General features: G+C 35.4%; 1 protein-coding gene across 18 annotated transcripts in view; it reads left to right on the top strand.

Moving 5' to 3' along the window:
* The window catches only part of PPFIA2 (PTPRF interacting protein alpha 2), a 475,760-nt gene that overhangs the window by 430,927 nt on the left and 18,145 nt on the right, over positions 1–26,688 (top strand). For 10 of the 18 annotated variants that reach the window (XM_060306805.1, XM_060306803.1, XM_060306807.1 and 7 more), the window contains 5 exons: positions 8,016–8,097; positions 12,377–12,577; positions 19,941–20,003; positions 21,255–21,284; positions 22,854–23,047. In XM_060306805.1, coding sequence (XP_060162788.1) covers positions 8,016–8,097; positions 12,377–12,577; positions 19,941–20,003; positions 21,255–21,284; positions 22,854–23,047 — 570 coding nt within the window. Of the gene's footprint in view, positions 1–8,015; positions 8,098–12,376; positions 12,578–12,738; positions 14,256–15,516; positions 20,004–21,254; positions 21,285–22,853; positions 23,048–26,688 lie in introns of those variants that run through there. The other 8 variants (XM_060306804.1, XM_060306811.1, XM_060306821.1 and 5 more) reach the window with 3 other exon arrangements.

Raw genomic sequence — 26,688 nt, forward strand, 5'->3', positions numbered from 1 at the left:
TCTGAATGATGAGATTATAGCTCATTGTCTGGTTGAAATTTGAGGAGATCATGTTCTATTTACCCTCTTGACGTTTATTGGAATAAGATACATTTTGTAATTAATAATGGTGTGAAGTCTATGAAATTTACTGTTATATTATGTAGGGAAGATTTATTCTCTGTGCTACACTTTTAAGAAGTAGATTCAATTGTCAAATTATTTTGACTTATATTTCATTCTTGGTTCTTATCGAGCCACATACTTATTTCTCCCGGTTGTATCAGTAAGTGAGTACTTGTTGTGTGCCTCAGTAAGTAAATAAGCCCTAAAGATAAATTATTCAACCAGAGAATTACTTTGTATTACAATAATACAAAATTAATTGAACTGAAACAAATTACAACAAATTCAGCTTTTCCATCCTGATTGTATAAACGGGGCTAACCTCCTTCCTCTGGCCAAGATTCAGAGCCTGTTTGTAGTAGGGAACAGCAAGAAAAGAAAAGTCATAGCTCTTTTTTTCTCTTACAGGGTTGAGGACTGAAATGTGTGATAGTGAGGGGGTAAAGACTATCTATATTAGCCAGGAAGTCACATAAATGTATGCCTAAATATGAATGAAAAAAAGGAGAGAAATAAAGGTGGGAAACTATCATTGTCTTTAATTCTAAAAAAGAGGTGGTTGTTACTCTCTTCCTTTTACGGTTATGAAAAGTTCAGAGAGGTTAATTAGCTAAAGGATAGTGTGGGGTGTTAGGCTGACTGTGTGACCAGGTGACTGGCACTCAAATTCTGGCTCTGCACTCACCGACTCTGTGCTCCAAGCGGCCTCTTTTCTTCAGTGTCCTCATCTGCAAATGTGTATCAATATGTATCTTATTGGATTGTTGTGAAGATTGAATGACTTACACATATAAAGCACTGAGGATAGTGCTTCACACATAGTAAGTGATATATGCATGTTAGCTGTTATTATCTGAGATCTAAACCCTAATTTGCCTGCATATAGAAACTTTGGTCTTTCAAACCATGATATTATATCTTAGAAAGATATGAGGTGGTTCATATGAATAAGAGAGCATATTAGATAAAGTTCTATTATAGTACTCACTGTATTCAATTGTAATACAACTTATTTAATTACATTTAAATACAATTTTAAATGAGAAGTATAGTAAGTGCAATAACTAGAGTATATACAAGTTATAATATTTTTGTAGAAGAGAAAATTAATTCTCCCTGTGAAAGGTCTTGGCATCTTAACAGGAAGGATAAAGCATAAATTTTGTCAGAAAGGTAAGTGTGAGTTTCTCACAATTATGATGCGAAGAAGGATGCTCTAGGCAGAAGAAGAAGGCATATACAAAGTCATAGAGGGTAAAACAGAATGAGGTATGTGGAAAATGGCAAGTATTTCAGTATTGCTTGAGCAGAAGAAGCTGGGAGATAGCCAAGGGCCAGATCACCAAGGGTCTTTTTAGTGGAACTAAGATATTTGACCTATATTTTCAGTTGCCTGCTTAAAAACCTCAAGGGGGAGATTTTTAAGCAGGCAACTCTAACAAAAATATTTGTGTTTAGAAAGGTCTTTCTGGAAGTTGGAACAAGGATGAGGTAGGGAATACCAAAGGAGAGGCAGACTCTGGGAGTTCATTTCCATGATCTACAAATGAGAATTTGAACAAAAGCTTTGGTAATAGTTGATCAATTTACAAAATGTCATATTTAATGTTAGAGAGGGCACTTTTATTTCTTCCTGCAGCCAATCTGTGTAACAGGTAAGCAAAATTCTTACTTCTTTTTAAGATGTAATAAGTAGTTGGATATTAACAAGGACATAGAATACTTAAAAGCTGCCCTTTGATCAAGGATCCTGGATGGTTGTCAGCACTGAGAGTTCATGGATTACAAAATAGCAATCTTGCAAAAGATATTCTTGGCTAGATCCTGCAAAGAAAAATGCATGGTACAGTAGAAGAGCAAACTCTCATCTCCAGGACTTTAGTCTTGGGTGGGAGATGAGGCCCATGTGTGTGCTGCTCATCAACAGTCTTTATGAGCAATGCTGACACTATGAGTTTCCAGATTTTGAAAGATAAAAAAGTCATTGTGGGATCTGGGATGATCAAAAATAAAAGGAAGTTTCATGATTCAGGCAAACAGTAAGATTTTGATAGTGGAGGAAGAAGAGAAAGAACTTACCAACTCTGGAAAATGGTACTTGCAAAGACGGAATTATTCGTATTATTTGCCAAAGTAGGTTTTCAGTTCTAGTGAAAAATAAGGAAAGATGATTAGAAAGGAAAATCAAGACTAAACCGATTTCAGTCTTTGTAATCCAGGTGAAGGATTATGCTTTAGGCATTCGAGGAACCATTGAAGGGTTTTCAGAGGATAGTGCAATGATAAATAGCTCACGTATTGGCTATTTCCTTTGTACAAGTCACTGTTGTCATCACATTACATATATTTTCTTATTCAACTCTCATACCAACCCTCTGAGGTAGGTACTGTTATCAACTTCATTTTACAGATGAGGAAACTGAGGCACAAAAAGGTAAAGTGACTTGTCTTTGGATGCACAGCTAAGAAGGGAGGGCACCAGGAATCCAGCCCAAGCATTCCCACTTCAGAGCCCACTGCATTACCTACTTTGCCATGACAGCAGATTTTTTTCATGGCAGTGAATTGCAAGGGTAAGAAGCTTGGAGAGTGGGGCCAGTTAAAAGACAGAAAAAAAGAATAATGGCAGTGAAAATAGAAAGTGAAAAAAGATAAAATGCAAAGTATGAATGGGAAATTGACAGGCATTAAATGGAGGGTGACTGAAATGACCAGTCTGAGTGACAAAGGAAATGGTACCGTATGGTATTTAGACAGTCATGTTGAAAATTGGCAGTCCCAAAATAGCATCCTAGGCTAAGTGGTCTGACAATAAAGTCTCTTTTCACTGACAGCAATGAACCACCCACATTGGGAAAAATATGGAAAAGGAGACTTTCCTGCCCCCATAGTTTATGAATTTTTGAGTAACTAATGAATTTCATTTCTCAGAGTTTTATCATCTTATTGAATTTGTTGATTTACAAGTTGTTCTCCCAAACTGTAAGGGTACAAGAACAGGGACTTTGTATGCCCCCGGACTAGGTTTGGCAGTCAGTCATTAGATTTTTGTAGACCTACCATGTATCTGTTTTTTGTCCTCAAAACAAAAAATAAAACTGGCTAAATCTCTGACTCAATAAAATGTTAAAGCTATTCTAGGGAAAATTGTTTAGTACTAAGGGGCCTATAAAAATAAGTAGTAAATATTGCCCCTGGGTCCATGGTAGGATGGCTTCTGAGAGGAAGTATTTTTGTTGTGTCTCGAAAATCAAGATAAAGTGAGTGGGAAGACAAGACAGGAAGGTATGTGGATGTTGTTTAGTGTGAAGGAAACAGAGCTTAGAAATGTAAGCATACTCTACCTATGAGGTCAAGACTGAAATAATTGGAGAAAGACATAAAACCTGAAAAGGAGGAGCCAGACATTTCTATTTGGATGGAATCATTTAAGCAAAATCATACTTGCTTAAATTAGTCTGGATTAGTATTTAGGAGCTACAAGCCTGGAAAATACCCTTCATTTATTTACATTTTTAGACATTCTCAATCCTTTATCTAGAAATCCTTGGGTGTAGACATTACTAGGCTGCCCACACTTCGTTCCTGTCTTCAGAGCAGGCACAGGCAAGTGCAGGCTGCCCTCTGCACATTTCTGTATGAACTTGCCAATTACTCACACACCTGAGCATTCCCCAAATGCTGGGCCTTCTTAATGTGTCACATTCCATTTACAGTAACTCACTGACACCCTTATCAAGAGAGTCTGAGGCCTTTGGAGGGAATCTAATGGTATTCTTTATTGCAGACAAGAATGTGTTCCCTGAAAATACTCAGTGACTCACAAGTTTTTCTGATTCAAAATGACCTTCCCTTACAATTAGTACTTTTCTTTTTTTGTTTCCACACAGGAAATGACAATCCTGTACCTGAAACTTCCTCTAGAAGGAAGTGCTACTGAATCTGGTCTAAAACTTAAAACAAAAATGGGTGCCCTTAACTATAGTAATGTATAAGTGATTTGAGGGGAAAGGATGGTTAAATATTAGATTGTCTAAAAGAAAGGAAGGAAGGAAAGAGAGGAGGGAGGGAGGGAGAAAGGAAAAAAGGGAGGGAAGGAAAGAAGGGAGGGAAGAAAGAAGGAAAGAAGGGATGAAGGAAGGATGGAGGGAAGGAAGGAAGGGAGGCAAAAATGTTTCTTCAGGCCTGAATAGAAAGACAGTAATTTCAGACGCAGATGTGTACTGGGGAATGTGATCATGACATCGCTCTGGAAGAACTGTCACTGAACCTTTGAAAAGGTTGAATCTGGGTTACAGAGAGAATGCATAAATTTCTACACATGCACTGGACGAACAGAGAACACCAGTATATACAAAATGCCTGTTTGGGCCAAATCAGCTTTATATTTAGTATTTCTAATATTTTTCTGACAGTGACTTCAAAATATCTAATGACAACAAGCATGGCCCCATGAAATTAATGCTATACATGCCCTTAATAATGTTATGAAATCATCATGTATTAAACTCAGTGATTTCCAACAATTAGAGCATTACCCATATTGCTTTATTTTTCTAACAGTGCCTCTCTCTCAAGCCAATATGCCCAGATATATGTCTCTTATAAATTCTGTATAATGCAGACTTTTTTTTTGTAATAGAGAAGAATTAAATGTAATATTGCTTTGAGAATTTCAATGCATTTCTTTACATAATAAAAACTGCCCTTGGGTTAAGGAAAAGCAGGTCTGGAGTTAACATCATGTAGCACACAGTCCTAGAGTAAAATCCAGCCATCCACTCCAATCTGGCCTGTTTCTCACAGTTTCAAGTGTGTCATTTCAAAGGCCTCTACTTGGGATTCAGCCCTGCAAGCTGAGGACCAAAGGGCAGAATCCACTGGACTTGAGCCCCCTTATTTCATTATCTTTGTAAACTCTTACTAAAGTTATTGTGCTATGAGAGTTTGTGATTTAAACACAATAAACAAAGCAAAAAAAAGGAAAACTTTTCCAAGGTTTACATCGTCCAATGACTTCTCAAACAATTGTATGATAAATTTCTGTTCAAAAAGAGAAAAGGATTATTTGAACACACTGGATTACCTCAACCAGATTCCTATCAGGGGTCGCAAACCAGATCAGACTCTTAGAATCGTGTGGAATGGGTGCTATGCTGACGAAGTGGCTAAAAAAATGGACTAAAAAATACGTTATGGGATGCAAGTTGCTGAAACAAGAAGCAGCTAAATGTAAATACTGGCTGACATGTTCAACATTCACAACTATTTACAGAGCACCTCTTTGGTGCCTGATTTTGTTCTAGATGCTTCAAATGCACCTCTGAACAGAGTATGTATATGAAACATTGGTCCTCCTTGAGCTTATTTTCTTTCATGCGATGACAGATTGAGGAGTAAATGACACTGTATGTTAGAAGCTAAGTGCCATGGAAAAAAAATAAGACAAGGAATGGGGATAAAGAATGTCTGTTTGCTGTTATGGGAAGGAGGGGAAGAGATATTCAGAGGGAAGGAGACATTTGAGTAAAGATTTAAAGTATGTGAGGGAGTAAGGCATGTGAAGATAGAGGGGACAAGCATTCAAATAGAGGGAACAGCAGATGCAAAGGTCCTGAGGCAGAAAAAGGCCTGGGCTGTTTCCAGGGAGCAACAAGGAAACTGGTGTTGCGGAGTGAGATGGGAATTGAGTCAGAAAGATGAAGAGGGTAGGGTGGATCCTATCAGCTGCATGAGCTTTTATTCTCAGTGAGACAGGTAGTAACTGGAAAGTTATGAGCAGAGAAGTTACATTATCCAATTTAACTTTTAATAGGATCACTCCAGCTCATGTGGTACATTTTTTTTATTAAGGAACTAGTCAGAATTAAAATGTTCTAGTTTTCAAAAATGGCGTATGTACAGTTCATGTAATTCACTTGTGAAAATGTTATGTGCTTTCTAGGTGTTGAGTGCATATTGACTTGCTTTTTTGCTAAATGTAGCAAAAAACAGTTGTAAATGTGTACTTGTTTCTTCCCCTTTAATGCCACTCACCTGTCACATAACTGGAAGTATTTTTTTCCCTAATGGATATAATATTACAACTCTCAATAATGCTCTTGGCTCTGTGGAAGCCTACTCTAAATTTTCTTGCACGTATTCTGTGTTCAGTCCTGCCTCTGCCCATCCACCCTTACTGCTCATCCAGATTGGAACATCATCTGTAACTCCTTCCCACCAGCCCTTCGAAGTCAGTTCAGTTGCTATAAAGCCTTCACTGATCATTTCCATTGCTACTAACCCCTTCTCCAAAACCCTCACCCTCAGAATATGCCTCACTGAGTTTTGGCATGTAATTGTGCATTGTACTACGTTTTTAAACAATTTCATGTGTTTGCTTTTTCTATGTAACCAGGGATCTCCTGGAAAACTGGGTGCATGTCTGTATTTCCACAGGTCTAAGCTCACAATAGGTGCTCAATAAGTAACTGATGGTTGGTTGTTTAACCCTTCAACCCATTTCTGTCAATATATCTGTCACAGTGAGACTATGCTATTCAAATCTGGTATTCAATGAAGGAATGTCACTGGGAAGCCTGAGGGAATGGGTGAGGGTAGAGCAAGCCAGGTGAGGGAGTCCCTCTAGTTTCACCTTGGATTCATGGCACCAGTGTTGCTGTTCCCTTTCCCAGGTGCTGAATAGCTTACACATGCTTCTTTGCTATCCCATGAAATGAAAGAGCAGTTTGATTTATGTGTCTCTTCATCTACTATAACTTTAATTTTTGTTTTGCCTCCCTGTTTCTTTGTCACACTGCATTTTTTTTTGGTAGCATCCATCACAGACACGGAAAGCTTTTGTGTTAAAAGACATTTTTATCATATATTTTAACATATTATAGTCCACCACAATAAACAATTAATCAGTTGGTAGTAGGAAATAATTAAATGCTTCATTTTGGAGTTCCTAAGCATGAAAGACACACAGTCAACATAAAGCAATATGTGTAAAAATGTGTGTGTAGGATCAGTGCATCTAAGTAATAGAGAATATATTTTCCAATCTAGTCCTGGCCAGATATATATCAATTTGAGTTTCAAAGAAAACAGAAACTTGCTATTTCAATCATGAGCGATCTGAAATTGGTTTTGTAGATGGATGTCAAGGGTCAGTAGTAGAAATAGTGATTGAAGATGCATTTGTCAAGGTTCTTTACAACTTTTTGTTATCAGAAACAACCATTTGTTGTCATTGAGATGTTTTGCTTTCATTAAAACCAGTAGTGATTATACATGGAAACAAGTGTACTATTGAATTTTACACCTTACATTGCTTTGTAGTGATGGAAGTCAATTTACCTCGGAGTTCTCTTCAAATGAGAAGTAATTTTGTAGTCTATACAAGAAGCTAACTCCTAAGATAGCCACCTGGACCCAGAGAGCATACTAAAATCAAGCATATCACTTGAATGGGGCTAAAATGACCAACTTGATCTTCCGCCTCTATAAACAGGCATTTATCTACTACTGAAATAATAAGGGAAACAGGCAAGACAGATGGAAGAAAACTCATTTAGATCCTGTAGTGCATGCCAGAACACGCATATGTGGGCCAGTTTCTTGTTTAAGGAATATGATATTTGCTGATAATAAAATTCAGCTTCTTAGTCCATTAACATTTAATGTTTGAATTTTAGTGAATAAGTGTTGGGGAAAATTATTTTTAGATGTCAGTGTTTCATTTCTAATAAAATCAATGGATGATTTGCATGTATTATTCAAAGGAAGAAGGATTTCTGTTATTTCTGTATTAACTCATAAAAAGCTTATAAAGGATTATTGGGTTTTTAAAAAATATTGTGATTAAAAATAATCACAGCCGTCTTTTCCCATATTACCTGACTAATAATCTTTGCTGTATACTTCAGGCATGAACTTCTAGAAGAAGCTCGGAGAAAGGGATTACCTTTTGCGCAGTGGGATGGGCCCACTGTAGTCGCGTGGTTAGAGGTAAGAGAGTTAAACCAGAAGGCTCTTAATCCAATCACTGCTAACTTGATAGTATTTTTAGAGACAAGTAAAGACCGGTTCCTGACATCCTAGTTTTCCAATAGTCTTGAATAACTTATAAAGAGAATATTTGCTTCATCTAGGGACCCATGGGCATTCTTGTGATTTTACTCTGATGTTTTCTTGCGATTGTGGCAGAAAGAAGCAGGCTGTGAGATAAAAGAAAGTTTTGGTAAATTCTATCTTCTTCATATCTAGAGTAAATCAAGAAACGGTTTTTGAGTGATACTTCTGTTGTTGCAAGAAAACATGTGTCCCAGTACATCAGTCCAGAGCCCTTCCTCATCAGCAGGTTAACAGAGAAGAGGCATCTCCATATATTTAACACTCTGTCTTATCCAAGATATTGCTGTCGTTCCTTTGCTTGTAGTATAATTCCTGAACCTAGTTCTTTAAGACTAGGGGCCAGCTAGATTTAGACATTTGGAGCTATGCAGAAGAAGATGCATTCCCTTATTCCCTTCTGTGTCTAGACTGAATGTTTTAATGAAACAAAAATTACATTCAGCATTTCCTGCATAACACAAGGGTCTGGAAAAGTGAGTTCATACTTGATCAGCTTGGAGGCAGCAGGAGCAGACCAGGACAGTGAACGAAGTACATATTTGACCACGAAGGGCCCCTTCATACCACTTATCAATAGTTTTCACTGCCCCTTCCATTCAGTTCTCTAGTGCGGGCTGTTGGTAGCTGCTAGGATATGCTGATGTCAAGGCAAAGAAGAATACAGTCAGCCCTCCCTATCCATGGGTTCCCCATCATGGATTCAACCAAACACGTTCAATCCGAGACAGAATCCGAGGATGATGAGCCTGTGTATACCGAGGCCCAACAGTAAGGGACTTGAGCATCTGCGGATTTTGGTATGGGGTGTCCTGGAGCCAATTTCCTGAGGGTACCAAGGGACTGACTGTATGAACTTTTCTTGCTTGGCAGAGGCAATTAAAACCCATTGTTTTAAAAGGTTTGGGATTATAAAGTTGTCCACCTTCATTATCATATCACATCCAGAGCTAATGAATTAATCAATAAGGAACAATCAAAACTCGAGTGTAAAAAATAATAATATACAGATAAATATAACAACATGCTGCATTTTTTTCTTGGACTGAGTGAAAGAAGGCTGTGTCTTGCTTTATTTTATTCTTTTATATCAGTCAGGGAATTTTTAGCTTATTAGTGATCAGAGCTGCTTCTTCCAAATATTTCTTTCAACTTACTATATTTTAAAAGTCAATTATAAGACAAAATGCTTAAGAAAGCCCACCTCAAAACTGAGAGCAAAAAAAAAAAAAAAAAAAACTGAGAGCAATTCTTTGTTCAGTTTCACTCCAGTAAAATGAGCTGCAGTTTGACAGAGAGTTAACTGCTGTTTTGGCAAGTGATGAACAAATCCTTTATATATTAAAAAAAAAAAAAAAAAAAAAAACAGATTTACTGACATTAAGGGGCTAGGAAATGACAGGCAGTGAAGTTTGTGCTAATTAGAACTATCCTGAGCATGCAGAAATTGCTCATAATGTGCTCCGTAAAGTGACTTTATAAAATGACTTTATGCAGTGACTTCACAACTATTTACAGAGCACCTCTTTGGCACCTGACTTTGTTCTAGATGCTTCAAATGCACCTCTGAACAGAGTATGTATATGAAACATTGGTCCTCCTTGAGCTTATTTTCTTTCATGCGATGACAGATTGAGGAGTAAATGACACTGTATGTTAGAAGCTAAGTGCCATGGAAAAAAAAATAAGGCAAGGAATGGGGATAAAGAATGTCTGCTTGCTGTTCTGGGAAGGAGGGGAAGAGACATTCAGAGGGAAGGAGACATTTGAGTAAAGATTTAAAGTATGTGAGAGAGTAAGGCATGTGAAGATAGAGGGGACAAGCATTCAAATAGAGGGAGCAGCAGATGCAAAGGTCCTGAGGCAGAAAAAGGCCTGGGCTGTTTCCAGGGAACAACAAGGAAACCAGTGTTGCATAATAAGTGAAATTATACAATGGAATAAACAAGATGAATGAAGTGGGTGATCCAGTGAATGAGGGCTCTTAACTTTCACCTCCTTTAGTATCTCCTTCAGTGCACAGCCCGCTAAGAGTGATGTGAACAAATAAGTCTGATGCTTCACACACCATTTATCGACACCAAAAACTTTGTAGAAGTCTAATCAGGGATGACCTTGGTAACCATGTATTGGCAAGCATTTGGGTAATGTTAACCAGTGTGGAAATCCAAATAGCATAGAGGAGATGAAAAGAGGTGACAATCTTTAGGGTCCAGTGAAGGTATATTTAGATGTTTAGTTATTTTGAACAACTTGAGTTTACAAACTATGAAGTCAAGTCCCATCTTCTGTCATAGCTAATCATGTCTGTCAAGGCAAGGTCAATTCCTTTGCCTAACCTGTAGGAGATACTATATTCAGTCATGCACTGTACCTATATCCCCTCTCTCCTTCTCTTATCTCAGTCAGGCCACATTGACTGAAAGATTTGACTTTTTGTGTTTCCTCTACAGAGGCAAGCAACCCTTTAATATGGCAGAATTTTTTAATTAAAAAAAAATCAGTGTTACCTATTATCATGTAACAAATTATCCCAACACTTAGCATTTATTTTCCTCCTGGCTTCTGTAGGTCAGGAATCTGGACATGGTTTAGCTACCGCCTCTGTTCAAAGTCTCTCACAAGGCTGCAAGCAAGGTGTCAGCCAGGACAGCAGTCATCTCAAGGCTTGACTTGGGGAAATCCAATTCCAAGCTGACTCAGTTCCTTGCTAGCTGTTGGCCAGAGACATCTGTTCCTTTCCATGTGGGCATCTCAAAGGACAACTCACAGCCCTGCAGCTGGCTTTCCCCAGAGCGAGAGCTCGGAGAAGACAGAGGGGGAGAGGACTGGCAGGAATGAAGCCACAGTCTTTTCATAACCTAATCTGGAAAGTCAGATCCCATCACTTTTATCATAGTCTTTTCATTACAATAAGTCACCAGGTCCAGCCCAAACTCAGAGGAAGAGGACAAGGGCAGGAATGTCAGGAAGTGAGATCATTGGGAGCCATCTTAGAAGCTGCGTAACACCAAGCCTTAGAAATAATAAAGCCGAATCCCTTCCATTTTACAAGTGGGGAAAATAAGGCTGAGGTTTAGAGGACTTGACTTGCCAATGACAAGGAAGGAATGAGAGCCCAAGCCTTCTGATTCTTGATCCAGAGCTCTTGGCATTGTATACTGATGATTTATAGGTTTTCTTCTCTTACTCTCTCACTTTTTCTCACTCTCATGCTCTCTCCTTTTACTCAATCTGTTCATATCAACAAATAAAATCAACAACAACAACAAAAAAAATCAGTATTTTGGCTGTTTAAAACCAAGATTTAAACTGCTCATTTGCATGTGCCTGTTTCTTACTCATAGCTAATGATGGAGGAGGGGTGGGCAGGATTGGAAAGAATATTCCTTATTTAAGTGTATGTAATTCAGATGCTACAACACAGTGCATTCACCCTGTGCTGCAGATAATATGCCAGGCATTATGCTGTGCTCATTGCACTACCAATTCAATTGTCTTTCCAGAGCCTCACAGCAAAGCTGAAGAATCACAATCCCTAATTTCTAAAGCAATATTCATTTTGTAACTCTCTTTAGCTAATGTTTTCCAGATGTTTATAATGTTAGCCTCTTCCATTAGCCCAGCATTTCATTCTCCAAAAAGTATTTTCATATTTAGCATCTAATTGCGTTCATACACCTATAGGTAGAGAGATTGGAAATGTGGATTAGCCACATTAAAGCCTTTGATCAAAGGCACTCAGAATTCCAAAGGAGAGTTATAAACTGAAGTCGTTTATTAAACAAATGTTAATTGAGCCTTTACCAAACGCAGCTTGTAGCTGTTCTTGTCCTTAAACTCAAGAGGAGATTTGGTGAGGTGCAGCCATTATATGTATCCCTAATAATATAAATTAGTTGTTAAATTGCAGACCCTGAAGTCTACATTTCCAACCTTTGTTTCCATTACTGCCTAACTGGTTTTTTTGAATAAATTATTTAATGTCTTTGTGCATCTGTCTCTTCTGGGGAAAAAATAATAGCATCTCTTTCATGGGGTGTGGTAATAAATGAGTTCATACAAGTAAGATACTTAAAATAATGTCTAGCGCATAGACATTGTTAATGGTTAGCTATTATTATAACCTGGGTATGTATTTTTCCCTATCTAACAGCTCTGGTTGGGAATGCCTGCTTGGTATGTGGCAGCCTGCCGAGCCAATGTGAAGAGCGGTGCCATTATGTCTGCTTTATCAGACACTGAGATCCAGAGAGAAATTGGAATCAGCAATCCTCTGCATCGCTTAAAGCTCCGATTAGCAATCCAGGAGATGGTTTCCCTAACCAGTCCTTCAGCTCCTCCAACATCCAGAACTGTGAGTCCATTTGTGCTCCTTCCCTCTCCCAGTGCTGGGTGAATAGCAGCACCTCCAAGTCCACAGAGCAAAACTGTGGCAGCACACATTTCAATGTCAGCATGAATTATTCTGAGGAGATTTAGCTTGCTCTCCATTAACCTTGCTGCTACTTTTAATAGGTTTTCAACTGAGGAGCTGTGATTCCTATCAGACTTGAAGCCTGCAACCAAGATAGACTTTTGAGCTAGCCTCTAGACTAAAGTTTAGATTTTTCTCCCAAGCAACAAGACCAAGAGTTTACTCTTTTTCAGAATTTTTCTTTTTAATGTAATCCAGCATCTCAGGAGATGAGCAATAGGGCATTAGTACTTTTTGAAGATGTAATGCTAGACTCACTACTTCTTAAGCAGTTTTCATAATTATGAAATTACCTTAGTATTTAATGTTTTATAAATATCAAGTGGATTATCTTCCTTCAAAACCTGTTTGCCTTTTATTTATAAATCCCTATTTCTCTCATAATTTCATCCCTATCTTAATATTAGGAAAGAACAAAATATCTAAAAAAAGGCATGCCAGATGACAAATTCAAACAGAGGAAAAACTCCCAAATAATATTCATTCTTTCTTTAGTCCTTTCCCAAATTATATCTTTTGCTGATAAAGGATATGGTTTCTGTTGTTAAATGGATTTTTCTGGTCCCATGTCTTATGCAAAATAATAAAATATGGAAGAATGAGGTAAGTTTGAATAGTGGGCAAAAGATAGAAAAGTGATATTACTTTATTTCAGTTTTCAGGCACAAAGCTAACTTGAGTATAAATTTTTACACATGGTCTTAAACACAGACCATAAATTAGAGAAATTTGCTTCATTTTTTTTTTTTTTTTTTGCGGTATGCGGGCCTCTCATTGTTGTGGCCTCTCCCTTTGCGGAGCACAGGCTCCGGACGCCCAGGCTCAGCGGCCATGGCTCACGGGCCCAGCCGCTCCGCGGCATGTGGGATCTTCCCAGACTGGGGCACGAACCCGTGTCCCCTGCATCGGCAGGCGGACTCTCAACCACTGCGCCACCAGGGAAGCCCCCCCTTTTTATTACATATATTCTTGTATTCCTTCCCAGTGCACTAGATTCCAATGCTAGAAATACAAGGTCAAATCACCATTTGACCAATCACCATTTGACCAAGATCACCATTCTTCTCCAACTCATCCTTCATCTAATGATCCCTGCATGTTCTTCCTCTAAAGAGTTTTCACTAAGCCCCAAAGTCTGGGTTTTCTTCCCTTCCTGAGTTACTACTCCGTATACTTATAAAAGCTATTTTATAATTTTCCCTTCTTGATTCATCCCACACTAGGCCAAGCAAGTATATTATCAGGTTTTCCATAGTCCCCAGGCCTTCACTCAGTGCCTGGCAAATTGTAAATAGTCAGTAAATATGCATCTTAAAATGATGATTGTACAAGTCACTCTACTCACCATTATAGAGGATATGAGATATGTATGCCCTGATTACAGAGAGGGCAATCAAACTAAGAAAAGGAAGATATGTTCACCAGCAGGTTTAGTAGAAGATGACATAGTTTAATTCCTTAATGTGAGATAGAAGCAGAGTGCCGTGGAATTCAAAGGAAGGAGAAATCACTTCTGGTTGAATAAGGCTTCAAAGAGGAATTAACATTTGAAAGACAGGTAATATATTGTTAATTAATTATTAAAATTATTAATACTTTCACTATTAACTTTTTGATAGAGACCTTTTCATTCTATTTCTTTCTCATTTTATAAAATTGAATTATTTTCACATAACATTTTATTTTGTACTTTTAAAACTTAGTAATATAGCAGGAATATTTCCTCCATTTTATTACGTATGCAATTGTAATATTTTTAATTGCAGCATAGCTCCTTAATGGAAATGCTGTAATTTATTTAACCAAGTCCCTAATATTGGACATTTTGCTTACTTAACAATTTTCTTTGTATTTTTAGTACCATAGTGGATAAGCAAGTAGTTATATTATTGCATTAACTGAACTGTAGTAATTTCCATAGCAATATTTGTATACAGGGCATTTATATTCTTATTACTTTTGAACCTTAATTGTCAAATTGTATTGTATAGTCCTTTTTTTCCTTTGTCAATGTTAATGATTACATTGCTTAAATTTACATTTTAGAAATTACTAGTAAAGTTAAATTTTTTCATATGCTTATTTATTTTAGCATTTAAATAAATTACCTATTCATAACCTTTTTCATTTTTCTATAGGATTATAGGAATATTCATTTTTTTACTAATGTGTAAAAGCTCTTTATTCACAGAAGACATATGCCCTTTGCTAAATATTGATGCAAGTTTCATAAGAGATAAGTTGTCTCTATTTGCTTTAAAAATAATCTACTGAGTGCTTTTTATTTCTTTTATTTCATCTACATGGAAGCATTTACTTGTTTCTAATATAGTTCAAATATGATTTGCTTTGCAAAAAAACTACATGTGAATTTCTAGGAATTAATCCACTGCATAAAGTGAAGCTGAAAACATTTTAAAGTCATCACCTAAAATTATATACTAGGATTCACACTTTGAAAATTCAAAAGGAGTTGGTTTGTTTTTTTTATTTTTTGTTTTTTTTAAGAAATGTTATCATGTCTTCTAGAACACTGCACATAGTTCTGATCCTACAAGATTTTCCATGTGTTTAGGTTTGGGTTTGGTTTCTAAGAAAGATGTATCATTGTTCATTCACTCAAGTTCTAAGAGGAAAAAACAAGATACTTAGATTTTTTCTTTTTAAACTGAACAGAACTCTCCCTCCTTTTCTGTCTAGACGAAATGGGCTAACATTAGAAAATTCTAATGTTTACATTTATTATTATTATATTATTTACATTTATTATATCTTTGGGCCAGCCCTAATCTTCCAGCTTTCTGTTTCCTCTTCCTAAGCTACAGTTACTGTAGAAGGCCTCTTACAAAATAGAATAGAGATGGAGATATCTATCAGGTAATTGAAATATTTGGTTAAAGAGGTGTGTCATAAAGAATAAATAAATACTTTAAATATTTTATCTTAAGTAAAAATATATAAATGTTCAGGCATTTGCAAATTTAGATGAAACCCTAGGACTTTTCTTTGGGTATAATTCCAATGCCTGGAGTTTCACATTATGTTTATTTGATAACTTCATCCATTAAACATCTTCAATTTTTAAAATTTGAGTTTCTTTTTAAAGTGATAACTTGAAGATACTTGAAAAGCTATGTGAGCACAGAATTCTCCTGGAAATTTACAAATTCTTCCCCAGACTTTGCTGAAGTTGTATCTCACTGACAATGTGCTTTAAGATTTACCTTTATCTGGTCTTTCCAAATAATTCAACTTAGTGTTCATACATGAGCCAAGTTTATTTAATTTTGGCTCTATGTAATATTTATTTAAATTGCCTAATTTTTTAAAAAGTGCAGTGGAAGTAGACAGGTTTGGGAACAAATATAAATGATCTTTAGTAAACATAGAATTCAGCAAATTTGAGCAGACACGTAAGGCATAAGATAGGCTTCAGCACAATGTACGGGGAAAATAGCATTTATTAAACTAAAGATTTACTTGGGTAGAGATTGTTTAATGAAAATTCTAGTGAAATTGTAGTAACAGCCAACATCAGTGGAGTACTTACTAAGTGTCAGTCCCTGTTCTAAGTGTTCTACATGCAATAACTCATTTGAGCCTCAGGACAATGCTATGAGATGGGTACTTTTTTGACATCTATTTTACAAATGGGAAAAACTGATGAACAGAGAGGTTAAATGACTTGTCTAAGGTCACACCCCAGGTTGTTTTGCCCCATAGTCTATGCTCCTAACAAGTGTACTCTCCTGCTTCTTGAACTCTACCAGTTTTCCTTCTTCTTTGCAACATTCTTCCAGTCTACTTTGGTTCCACTTTTCATTATTACTAACCTCCTAAGCCTCAACCTTTAATATAAATAAGGTGAAATATAATTGTGTAAAACTAGTCTTATTATAATGAGAAATATTTCTCTTCTTATGGTGAGACATATCAATTCAGATAAGGGAAAAATGTGAATCTAGGCCATTTTGAAAGTGAAAAGTAAATTTCAAATTAATTTAGTTTGTAATTCAATTATAAAATAAAAAATTCTTCAAAATGACTTATGTAGTAACAGAAGTTACTTCTAGCTAGATAAAGTTTAGGATTATTCTGAGGTCTGGCTGGTTTACTTATTTTGTATTTCTGACAGCAAGAGAATTATTTTCCTCCAATTAATTTTCATGAGTTATCCCTTAAACTCATTTTTTCCTTAAACTCATTTTAATATTAATTTTTATATCATAATTCTGTCCTAAATGATTTAATTAGTTAAGTGCTTTAATTCTCAACATCCTTTAGGAATTTTCCTACTAGATCTCATTTGATAATACTATCTGAATACTCTACTCCATCTGGACTAAAGTGAGGCCAGCAAGGCACCTCAAATAAAATTGAATGAGGCACTCACTGTCAGTACCGACCTTGCACTTGCATGATCCTGAAAGTGAGTGCTTCTTTAAATGTAGCCCCCTTGACACCTCACCTACCTCATCCTAGTCCCAGCCCTGTATCAGAATATATTACATCATAATTTTAAATTATTTGTATTTTTTCTAGTATGAGTATGCACTTTTAGTCTACTTAATGGATGTAGATTCTAAAATTTAGAGAGGTTTAGGAAATGTCCTGGGTAGTTACTGAGAAGTGGCACTGCTAGAACTCAAGCCTCTTGATTATAATTTTGTAAATTTCCAGATAGTTAAAATTTTAGAAATCACTTGCTAGACTCAAATGGTATTCGCCACAAAAAAAAAAAGAAAAGAAGAAGAAGAAAAAAAGTCTACTGGTTTGCATTCTCCAGCTCAGATACTGGGGGTTGCAGCGTGGACTGATGTAAATGATTTTCAGCGGCTCTCAGAAAACCACAACCAAATTATATGATACTTGTCCTTTATGCTTTTCCAAGCTACTTTTTGCATTGTCTTTATCCTTGGACCCAAGGCACCAGAGTCCCTTGGTTGCTCAAAGCGTCCCACTCTAGCTATTCTCTAAGATGTGCTCAGACACACACATGCTCTGAAACACTCATGCTCTAAAGCACCCTTTTATGACTTACCCTGTTGAAAGTTCCATCTTTTAAACTGGTGGTAAAAAGAAATAAATCTGAATAATTGACTTACTACACATGGGTTTGCTTATAAAATAAACTTGTTAAAACCTCAACTAATGCCTAACTGATTGGGTTGTTTAGAAGTCATTTTATGGATTACTTTACAAGACTCTAGAGCAGGCAGTGCTTCTCAGAAGTAAAACTGCAGAGCATAAGTGAACAGCTAACTTACAACTTCAGAAAGTTTCGTAACCATATTTTAGAAAATTGCCCTGGATATATACTCATGTTGCATGTAAAGATACAGATAAAGCCATAGCTTGCAGAGTCCTACTCACCCCAGAATATGGTGATAGACTGGCAAATATAGACTTTAACCTGTGAAAGAGATTATACATGTATGTATTCTAGTATGAAATAATACTGGTCAAGTTTCTTATAGAAGGAGGGAGATCTTCATTGTTTGGATTCACAATCAAGGTCGAATCCTTAGAAATCATTGTAAAACAATCTGGCTTAAATGAATTTCCTCTCAGGTAACCATCACTGAAGCTCACGTTAAACAGTATAGCCACTCAGGCAAAACACTGTTGTCACTGAGTGTAAAGGGAATGTGACAGATGATTGCAAAATTATTTTTAGCATAGTACACGGCTCAAAAATTCAGTAAAAGCAATTTCTGCCAAATGATTTAATGATTCATATATTCATACACAACTTTCTCTTTATAATGAGCACCATTCCTGGAACCTAGGGATAGAAGGGAGGGGCATTTAATGACATGGATGGCTGCTGTATTCTCAGTATATTTTACAGATGTGCATGGTTTTATCTTTTAGGAAAAAATTCATATATGCTCAAAATTCCAAAATGGTAGGAGAATGAGAATTCTTTACATATATATGATGCTTATCCTTTGAGATTTTATGACCATATGATTTATTATAAATATTTACTACTCAAATCTGTTTTGTTACACAACTATATATATGAGTAACTCTCTTATACATGAGATTTATCTTATGTCAAATTATATTCATCAATTTAGTTTATATGTAGTTATTTTAAAAATTATATTAAATTACATTATTTATGATAGAAAATAAGTCAACATGGTACTATGTGTTGGTAGAAAAGGCAAGAGAGAATTATGGTGATGACTTACGTCGGGGTATCAACTTTGCTACTTCCAATTCTTTGAAACTAGACCCCTTCCAAAACAAGTAACAAGCAATACATAAGATTAAATTCCACTGTAACTATAGAATTGATGTGCTTGGACAACATTGAAATGTTCATAAATATTTCCCAGTAAAATGGTGGAATTTGATGGGAGGTGGTTCCCAGTGATCTGTATGTTACTAAGTGGACTTTGGTCTAGAAATTGTATGTATTAATACTTCAGTGTATAAAACAAACATCATGGGTTGTTTTATTTAGAAGGCAAATGAGACTTCATAATAGAATAATGCCTGCTAGAGGGAAAATTTCCTTTTACATCTATAATAGTGAAGGATACTGCTAAAAAATTAGGAAACCTAGGTTTTGTGACTTCTGACAATATTTAATGGAAAAATACCTATTATTAACTCCAAAATAGCATTTCTCTTCTTTTTTCTCTATAAGAATATAGGAAAACAACATATTTACTGAACTGTAAAAGGAAGCGGTCATTTGGGAAAAGCTGATATTGGTTTCCACACAGTTTATGATAGAGCTTTCAGCTTTGTATTTACAACCAGTTTTCTCTTTCCAAGGACTTTGAAGAATTAAAACTTTGTGAACAAAATATAGGTAATAACACAACAAAATACATGTGCCTTTGTTTACTGAAGAAAAAAATAAAAATATTCTTCTACAGATCAAATTTATTCAGTTCTCCATGATTACAAAAAGTGGATCCAATAGCTGCATACCACTGAAATGCAAATTTTGATTAAGCCTTTTTCCTGATTAATAATTACAGAAGTATCATTTTAAATCTATCACATGTGAGCTTCACAGCATGCCTCTTTCTATTTAATCTTTTGAAGTAGAAGAAAAAGACAGCTATGAGAAACTAGCAATGCTGTCTCTTGTGCATGCTATAGAAGCAAGAGCATGGTCGTGTTACTGTGGTACCATTAACTTACAGTGGTGCTGCGTTTCTTCTTTACCACTGCTTCCCTCCCATGGATCCCACTGCTTCCCTCTGGGCCTCCTCACTAGCCTTCAGGCAACGTTTGGGTGACCCATGAAGAAATGGAAAATCTTGCAGCTCCAGCAAAAACGGTTAGTCTTTACAGCTTTGTTGAACATGAAGAAAGTTATTTTGCTGCTATTTGGATGGAAAAGCTATTTTGTTTGTGTAGATCAGAGTAAATGGGGTATGTTTACATAGTAATATGCAATGATAACTAACATTTTTCATTATGGTTTTATTTCACTGACCCTAGACATTTTTAAATGAAGCCGTACTAGATTGGCATAATGTGGTTAATATAAGAGTTTGTAACATGCAAACAATAATCAAGAATTTAATGACACTTATTTATACATTTTGCAACATTGGAAAGTTTTGATAACAAATATCACTTAAAATTGAACATATTCACAGGTAATGCATGTTACCAAGCCCAATTAAATTTGTAATAGAATGTGTAGATTGAATACTCATTTTAAATATAATTATTTAGTTTCTTGTACTTTACCATTCTGAAATACAGAGCTTCCTCCTCCCACCCGCATGCAAAGTGTTCATTTAGTATTAAAAGCACAGACTTAAAAAATTCATCGTGACTCATTGTAATTGTCAGCTTTTAAAAATATATTACATATAATCATTTCTCATTTAAAGTAACAAAGTTGGGCATGCCATGCATTTTATTATGAGCAACTTATTTTTAATTTAATGTCCTTTTAATTTTATTCCTCTTTGAAAAATTGATTATCTAGTTTCTGATGAATAAAAATGCCAATGTTGTGTGCTAATTACATTTTTAGTTTGTTGTGCTTGGTCTTTTCTTGTTTAGCTTTGTTTGTTGTTGATTCTTACTGAAACCCATTCGATTACCACAAAGTTTTGTTAGAAGGATGCAGTTACTTTGTCCACTCCATTAATTTACTTTATATAAGATTTATCCATCATATGTATGTATACACATTTATGTATCGTATATTTGTATGTATATAATCAGAAATTTTTGTCATAACTTATTACATTTGTAAAATCCCACACTTTTAAGAATTAGAAAAGGTTTGGAATGACCAGATCAAATGTATCATGAAAATTCCATATGTTGTATGTGTGTGCATTTAATTAGAATAAATTAGAAACTGTGTAGGTGCCTTTTTAGTTGCCCTTGAACTGCTCTATTGATTACTGTGGATCTGAATAAGGATCTGTGTACTTATTTGTCTGTGTCTTAATTAACATTTTTAATAACAAAGCAATTTTGCTTCTACTAGAAAAAATTCACTGTATTAATTTGAGATTAATTTATCTTTATCTGCTTTATTAATCATTTCCTGCTGCTAACACAGAAAGAATCTGAGGAAGGAAGCTGGGCCCAGGTAGGAAATTCATGTGCTTTAAAACAATATCATTTAGTAGGCTATAAGGATATAAAGTAAGAAAATTGTATGTCATAATATTATAAGTCTTCACTTAGCTTAAAATTAGGCTAATCATGTATTTGACTTTATTATGTTGAATATTATAAGGTCTTTTAAAATCACCATATTTTGCAAAGAAGATGATCATCATTTTATACCTGGCCTCTTTTGAAAGGAAAATTTCATTTCTCCTTTAAAAGAATGAACTATAACTTAAATTTCTTGGAAATCACCCCTGAATATATTTAATCAGGAATCATTTATGTTGGTTGTAAGCGGGGAGGGGAGATTTCAAAAAACTTATTTGGAATCACCTATTCTTTAAAGTATAATGGAAAGTGTGTGAGAAATGGAGTTGGAGGGACATGTGTTAGCCTTGCGACTACACGTCAGAAGTCACTCCCATTTATTGAGATGGCATATGAGCTAAGCATCTGTACTTTGAACAAACATATATGCTTGCAAGGAAGCTGTTCCTTTTTCAACATTTCTGCATGTTTATTACTAAAAGAATTAATGTGTGTTATAGGTAATGTGATTCAAACTTTGACTGTAAGAAAAATTTCTGTAGTTATTACTAGGACCTACATTTAAACATTGAGTAAATTAGGGTTGCATTAGGTTTTTATTTTAGTGAGAATTTCATTTTTTAAGAACACACAAAATAAAGGGAACACCTAGATTTTCATTAGAAATACATGTTATAATTGTGAATTTGTTGTTTGATAAGGAACTAAATAGAAGACATTGTCAAATTAATAGAGATTAATAGTTTTTTTTTAAAATTGCTTTAGAGATGATGGTTGATTTTGGTTTTCATTTTGGCTTTTAAAAACAGTGGTAAGATCAGTTCATATTGTTATATTAAAGAATTAGATTGTCTTAGAGTTTGATCATGCTCTGCTTCTTTAAGTGCAGAGTCTGTATTGATTGGTATCTATGAAAGACTGACTGCATCAATTTTTATAGAATACGGGCTGCATGCCTCCCTAGGTAACAACAATGGCCACATAAAGCTTCAACATTCTATCTCTCTAGCCTTGTGCCTCCTTTCTCTATTCATTTACTGAGGTTTCTATTTTGACATCAAGATTTGCCATTACACCATGGCAATGGTAATAGTAGCATTGAAGAGAAGGAAATGGTGGCGTATTGGCTAACAGATAAAAATAAAATAAGTTGAATTAAATAAATCTATCAATACAAAGAAAGGATCTTTAAGCTCAGCATTTGTATTATATCATTCATTTTAGCTTTTGAATTAAAATGCATATTTGTATAAAATGTAATTCCTTTTGAGCAAAACAAAGTGAACCTAATCATTCTCTTTAGGCAAGGACCTTGATACATGTACCCAGAGTTCCACTTTGTACCAAAATAAATCAAATATTTAGAGGCTAAATATTATTTCTACTTTGTTTCAATATACCATAGGAATTAAATATCAATTATAATGATAGCCCATACCCTCCAATTACCGTCTCATTTTATTGGCTAAGAAACTTGACTGCTATAAAACAATTCTAGTGTCCGGTTTTCCTACAGACCCTGGCATATGGAGATATGAACCACGAGTGGATTGGAAACGAATGGCTTCCCAGCCTGGGGTTACCTCAATACAGAAGTTATTTTATGGAATGCTTGGTAGATGCAAGAATGTTAGATCACCTAACAAAAAAAGATCTCCGTGTCCATTTAAAAATGGTGGATAGTTTCCATCGGTACGTTTTTTCCAAAAAGTAATTAAAGTGAAAAATAAATAACTGTGTATATTACTAGAACATAAAGATATTTAAGAAATATAGAATATGTGCTCTTTGAAACATCTGTGTACATCAACTTGGCAAAGTATCTTTATGCAACAAATTGCAGGGACTATCTAATGTAGAGCTGGGTGCATATTACATGCCCAAAGTTTATGGAACTGGAGAGTACAAAATTCTCATACAGCATAGATCTTTTTTTCCCCTGTATCTGTAGGAAATTTCATGTTTGTGATTTGTATCTATATATGTTTTAATATTAGAAAATTATTTATTAAGAATAAAATCATCAGTCTCAACTATATATGGAGTTATAAATTATATAACTTAGGGATATACTAGAAAAAAATTTGAGAAGGAATTCCCTTCTGAAGAAAATTTTTGTTTTTGTGTAAACCTTTTAGTGCTTTTGCTTATTTGTACATTAATTTTCAGGAAAAAAAATACTGAATGGGTTATGAGACATTGGTAAGAGCACAGATAAATGAAAGGCAAATGAAAATTAGTTTTTCAAGTTGCTTATCATCTAGGGAGTAAAAAAATGGTTGTTATAATGCCATGTCATAAATGTTATGTTGTAGCCTGATCTCTTTGTAGGTTATCTGCAGAATCTGTATTATGATTATTTTATATACAGTTAGTTATTATAATAAATTAATAAATATAAATCTAGACAATTTGGGAAACTGTATTCACATCCTGTCCAACATTTAATTAGTGATGGAAATTAAAATGGTATAAAAATCATATAGGTTAATGACTAAAGTTAGGATAAAGAGATAATAATTGAGATTCTTCAGTCAAATTTATCAAAATGTTTTGAATCTTAACACAGTTGTTTACACTGTTGGATTAAATTTAGTAGAGATAAATATAACATCGTTTTTAAAAACCATTAAAATGCTGGATGGGGAATTCATGATTTAAAAGCAGTTCAAGTGAAAAAGATGTGATTTATAGCTGACACAAAAATCTCAGTTCTGGTTAATGGCTTGACAGGGCATATTTAGACTGTGTTTATTGGCAGGCACAATAAAAGTCCTATCATGTGGTGAGATAACAATAAGAAACTGTATTAATTTATGGACATTAAATTGTTTTTGATAAAGTGGTAAAAATCTGGGGGAAAGGAAGGAATTAAAGAAATTTAGCTTGGATAAGGGAAGACTTTAGATAAGTTTTCTTATGTTTTAATATTATGTGATAGAGTAATATTTGCTGTCTTGAACATGTGCTTTTCTAGTACAAATAGGTATAGATAATAGGGTGAGTGATTTATGTTCAACAGAAAATACAACTTTGTATCACTCTCAATTGCTCTATAGTACACACGTTGTGAGGTAGTGAGTTCCCTGTCACTGAACATTTAGGGCCTCAAATTTTGTGTGGTTGCAATAGACTTTTAAATATTAGAATTTTTGATGACACACTTGTGCCTGTTTTCTATTCTTCACTGGATCAACTTTTAATTGCTTTATTATTATAGTAGAAATGATTCATCCAGAGATCAAGTTTTCTTTTTTAAAAAATAAAAATTACTCAAATGGCAGGGTTCTTGTTTGTTCTGGGAAATACACAAGCTTCATCTTTATGCTATGCTTAGCTCTGACTTAAAGCAAGTAATACTTTACTGCATATGGCATCCCATTGTCTTTACAGCCCAGTTTTCCATCTGACAAGACATTGTTGTAACAACATATATCCTTTTTATAGCACAATTTTACATTACATACAAAAATTGGGCAGAAGTTAGGCAAGACCCAGTGGTTTAACCTCAAGCTGGCTAATGTCTATGATGGTTTTTACATCAGTATTATCTGGTATTCCACTGAATTAGTTTGCTTGGGCTAGCATGACAAAATAACATAGATGGGTGGCTTAAACAACAGAAATTTATTTTCTCAAAGTTCTGGAATCTAGAAAACAAAGATCAAGGTGTCAGCATTATTGGTTTCTTCTCCTTGGCTTGCAGATAGCTGCCTTCTCACTGTGTCCTCACATCGTCTTTCCTGTGTGTGTGTACTTCCCAGGTTTCTCTGTGTGTCCAAATTTCCTCTTATAAGGACACCAGTCATACTGGATTAAGGCATACCCTGATGATCTGATTTTAACTTAATTACCTCTTTTAAGACCCAGTCTCCCATCACAGTCACATTCTGAAGTATTGGGCATTAGGGCTTCGTTGTAAGAATTTGGGGAAACACAGTTTATCCCATAACAGCAATTAATGCAGATTTCTTTCCATTTTCCTCTGATTCTGAAATATTTGAACTCAGCATTGTTCTTATTAAAATGCAGGGCTTAGAAATGAATCCAGCACTTAAGAGTAGCCTGGCCAATGTGTATGTCTAAATTTGTCTATAATTCTAAACATTTAAGAAATCACTAATATTCAGTGCTGTTTGTTCTTGAGGCCTAGAGGTTCTTTTTTACCTATTATACTCTTCCACATCCTTTATATATAATATCAGTAAGTCGTCTTTCTTCTCTCTGAACATCTCTGGTTTCTAGATTTTCTTTTCATGCTTTTCTTTGTCCTTAGTGGGACCTTTATTTTGACAGCATTTCTTCTTCAACTAATTTCCCTGTCCCCTAGAATTACCTATTTTCCCCAACTCTTGTGTTACTTCCAGATTATTCTCTCTTAAACCAAAACCTTTTATTGTCATTTTTATCCTCCTGTGAAAATTGTCCAATAATTTTTATCACCTTGATGTGTTCTACACTTACTCTGAATGCAAACTTTCCTTAATGTAACCCCATTCTCCATATAAAATCTTATCCCTCCTAACTTCCTGGCATAGATCTTCACTGTGGACAGAGGATCTATCACCACACATTTAACATTTCATCAGCCATCCTGTGTTCATGGTGTTCCATATCCTTTACTAACCCTCCCTTTGCCTGATCCTTTAAGGATCAGTCAGTTTTCTGCTCTTCCACAATAGCCTTTCCACATAGAGTTTCAATATCTGCTGACTTGTTCCTTTCACATATTTCTGTATCACTTAGAGTTGGTGGCTATTCATTTTGATATTTGGTTCTGTATGTTATCACTTTACTCATTCATCTTTTTATTAATTATTTATAAATTTATTTATTTATTTATTATTTTTGGCTGCATTGTGTCTTCGTTGCTGTGCTCAGGCTTTCTCTAGTTGTGACGAGCGGGGGCTACTCTTTGTTGCGGTGTGCGGGCTTCTGATTGTGGTGGCTTCTCTCATTGCAGAGCACGGGCTCTAGGTGTGCGGGCTCTAGTTGTGGCACGTGGGTTCAGTAGTTGTGGCTCATAGGCTCTAGAGCGCAGGCTCAGTAGTTGTGGTGCATGGGCTTAGTTGTTCCGTGGCATGTGCGATCTTCCCGGACCAGGACTCAAACCTGTGTCATTCTTAACCACTGTGCCACCAGAGAAGCCCTCATTCATGTTTTTATATTATTTTTCTCATCAGCTAAAAAGAAGAGTATCCCTTTCTTATAATTTCCTTCTTGTCTCCATAATAGTGACTCTTTTCAAAGGAGTAAAATGTTCCTTTGTCTTCAAACAATGTTGAAATAGCCTAATGGAAAACAAAGACATGTGGATGAACAGCATAATCCAA

The sequence above is a fragment of the Globicephala melas genome, chromosome 10, assembly GCF_963455315.2.
Source record: "Globicephala melas chromosome 10, mGloMel1.2, whole genome shotgun sequence".
In the NCBI taxonomy this organism is placed as follows: Eukaryota; Metazoa; Chordata; class Mammalia; order Artiodactyla; family Delphinidae; genus Globicephala; species Globicephala melas.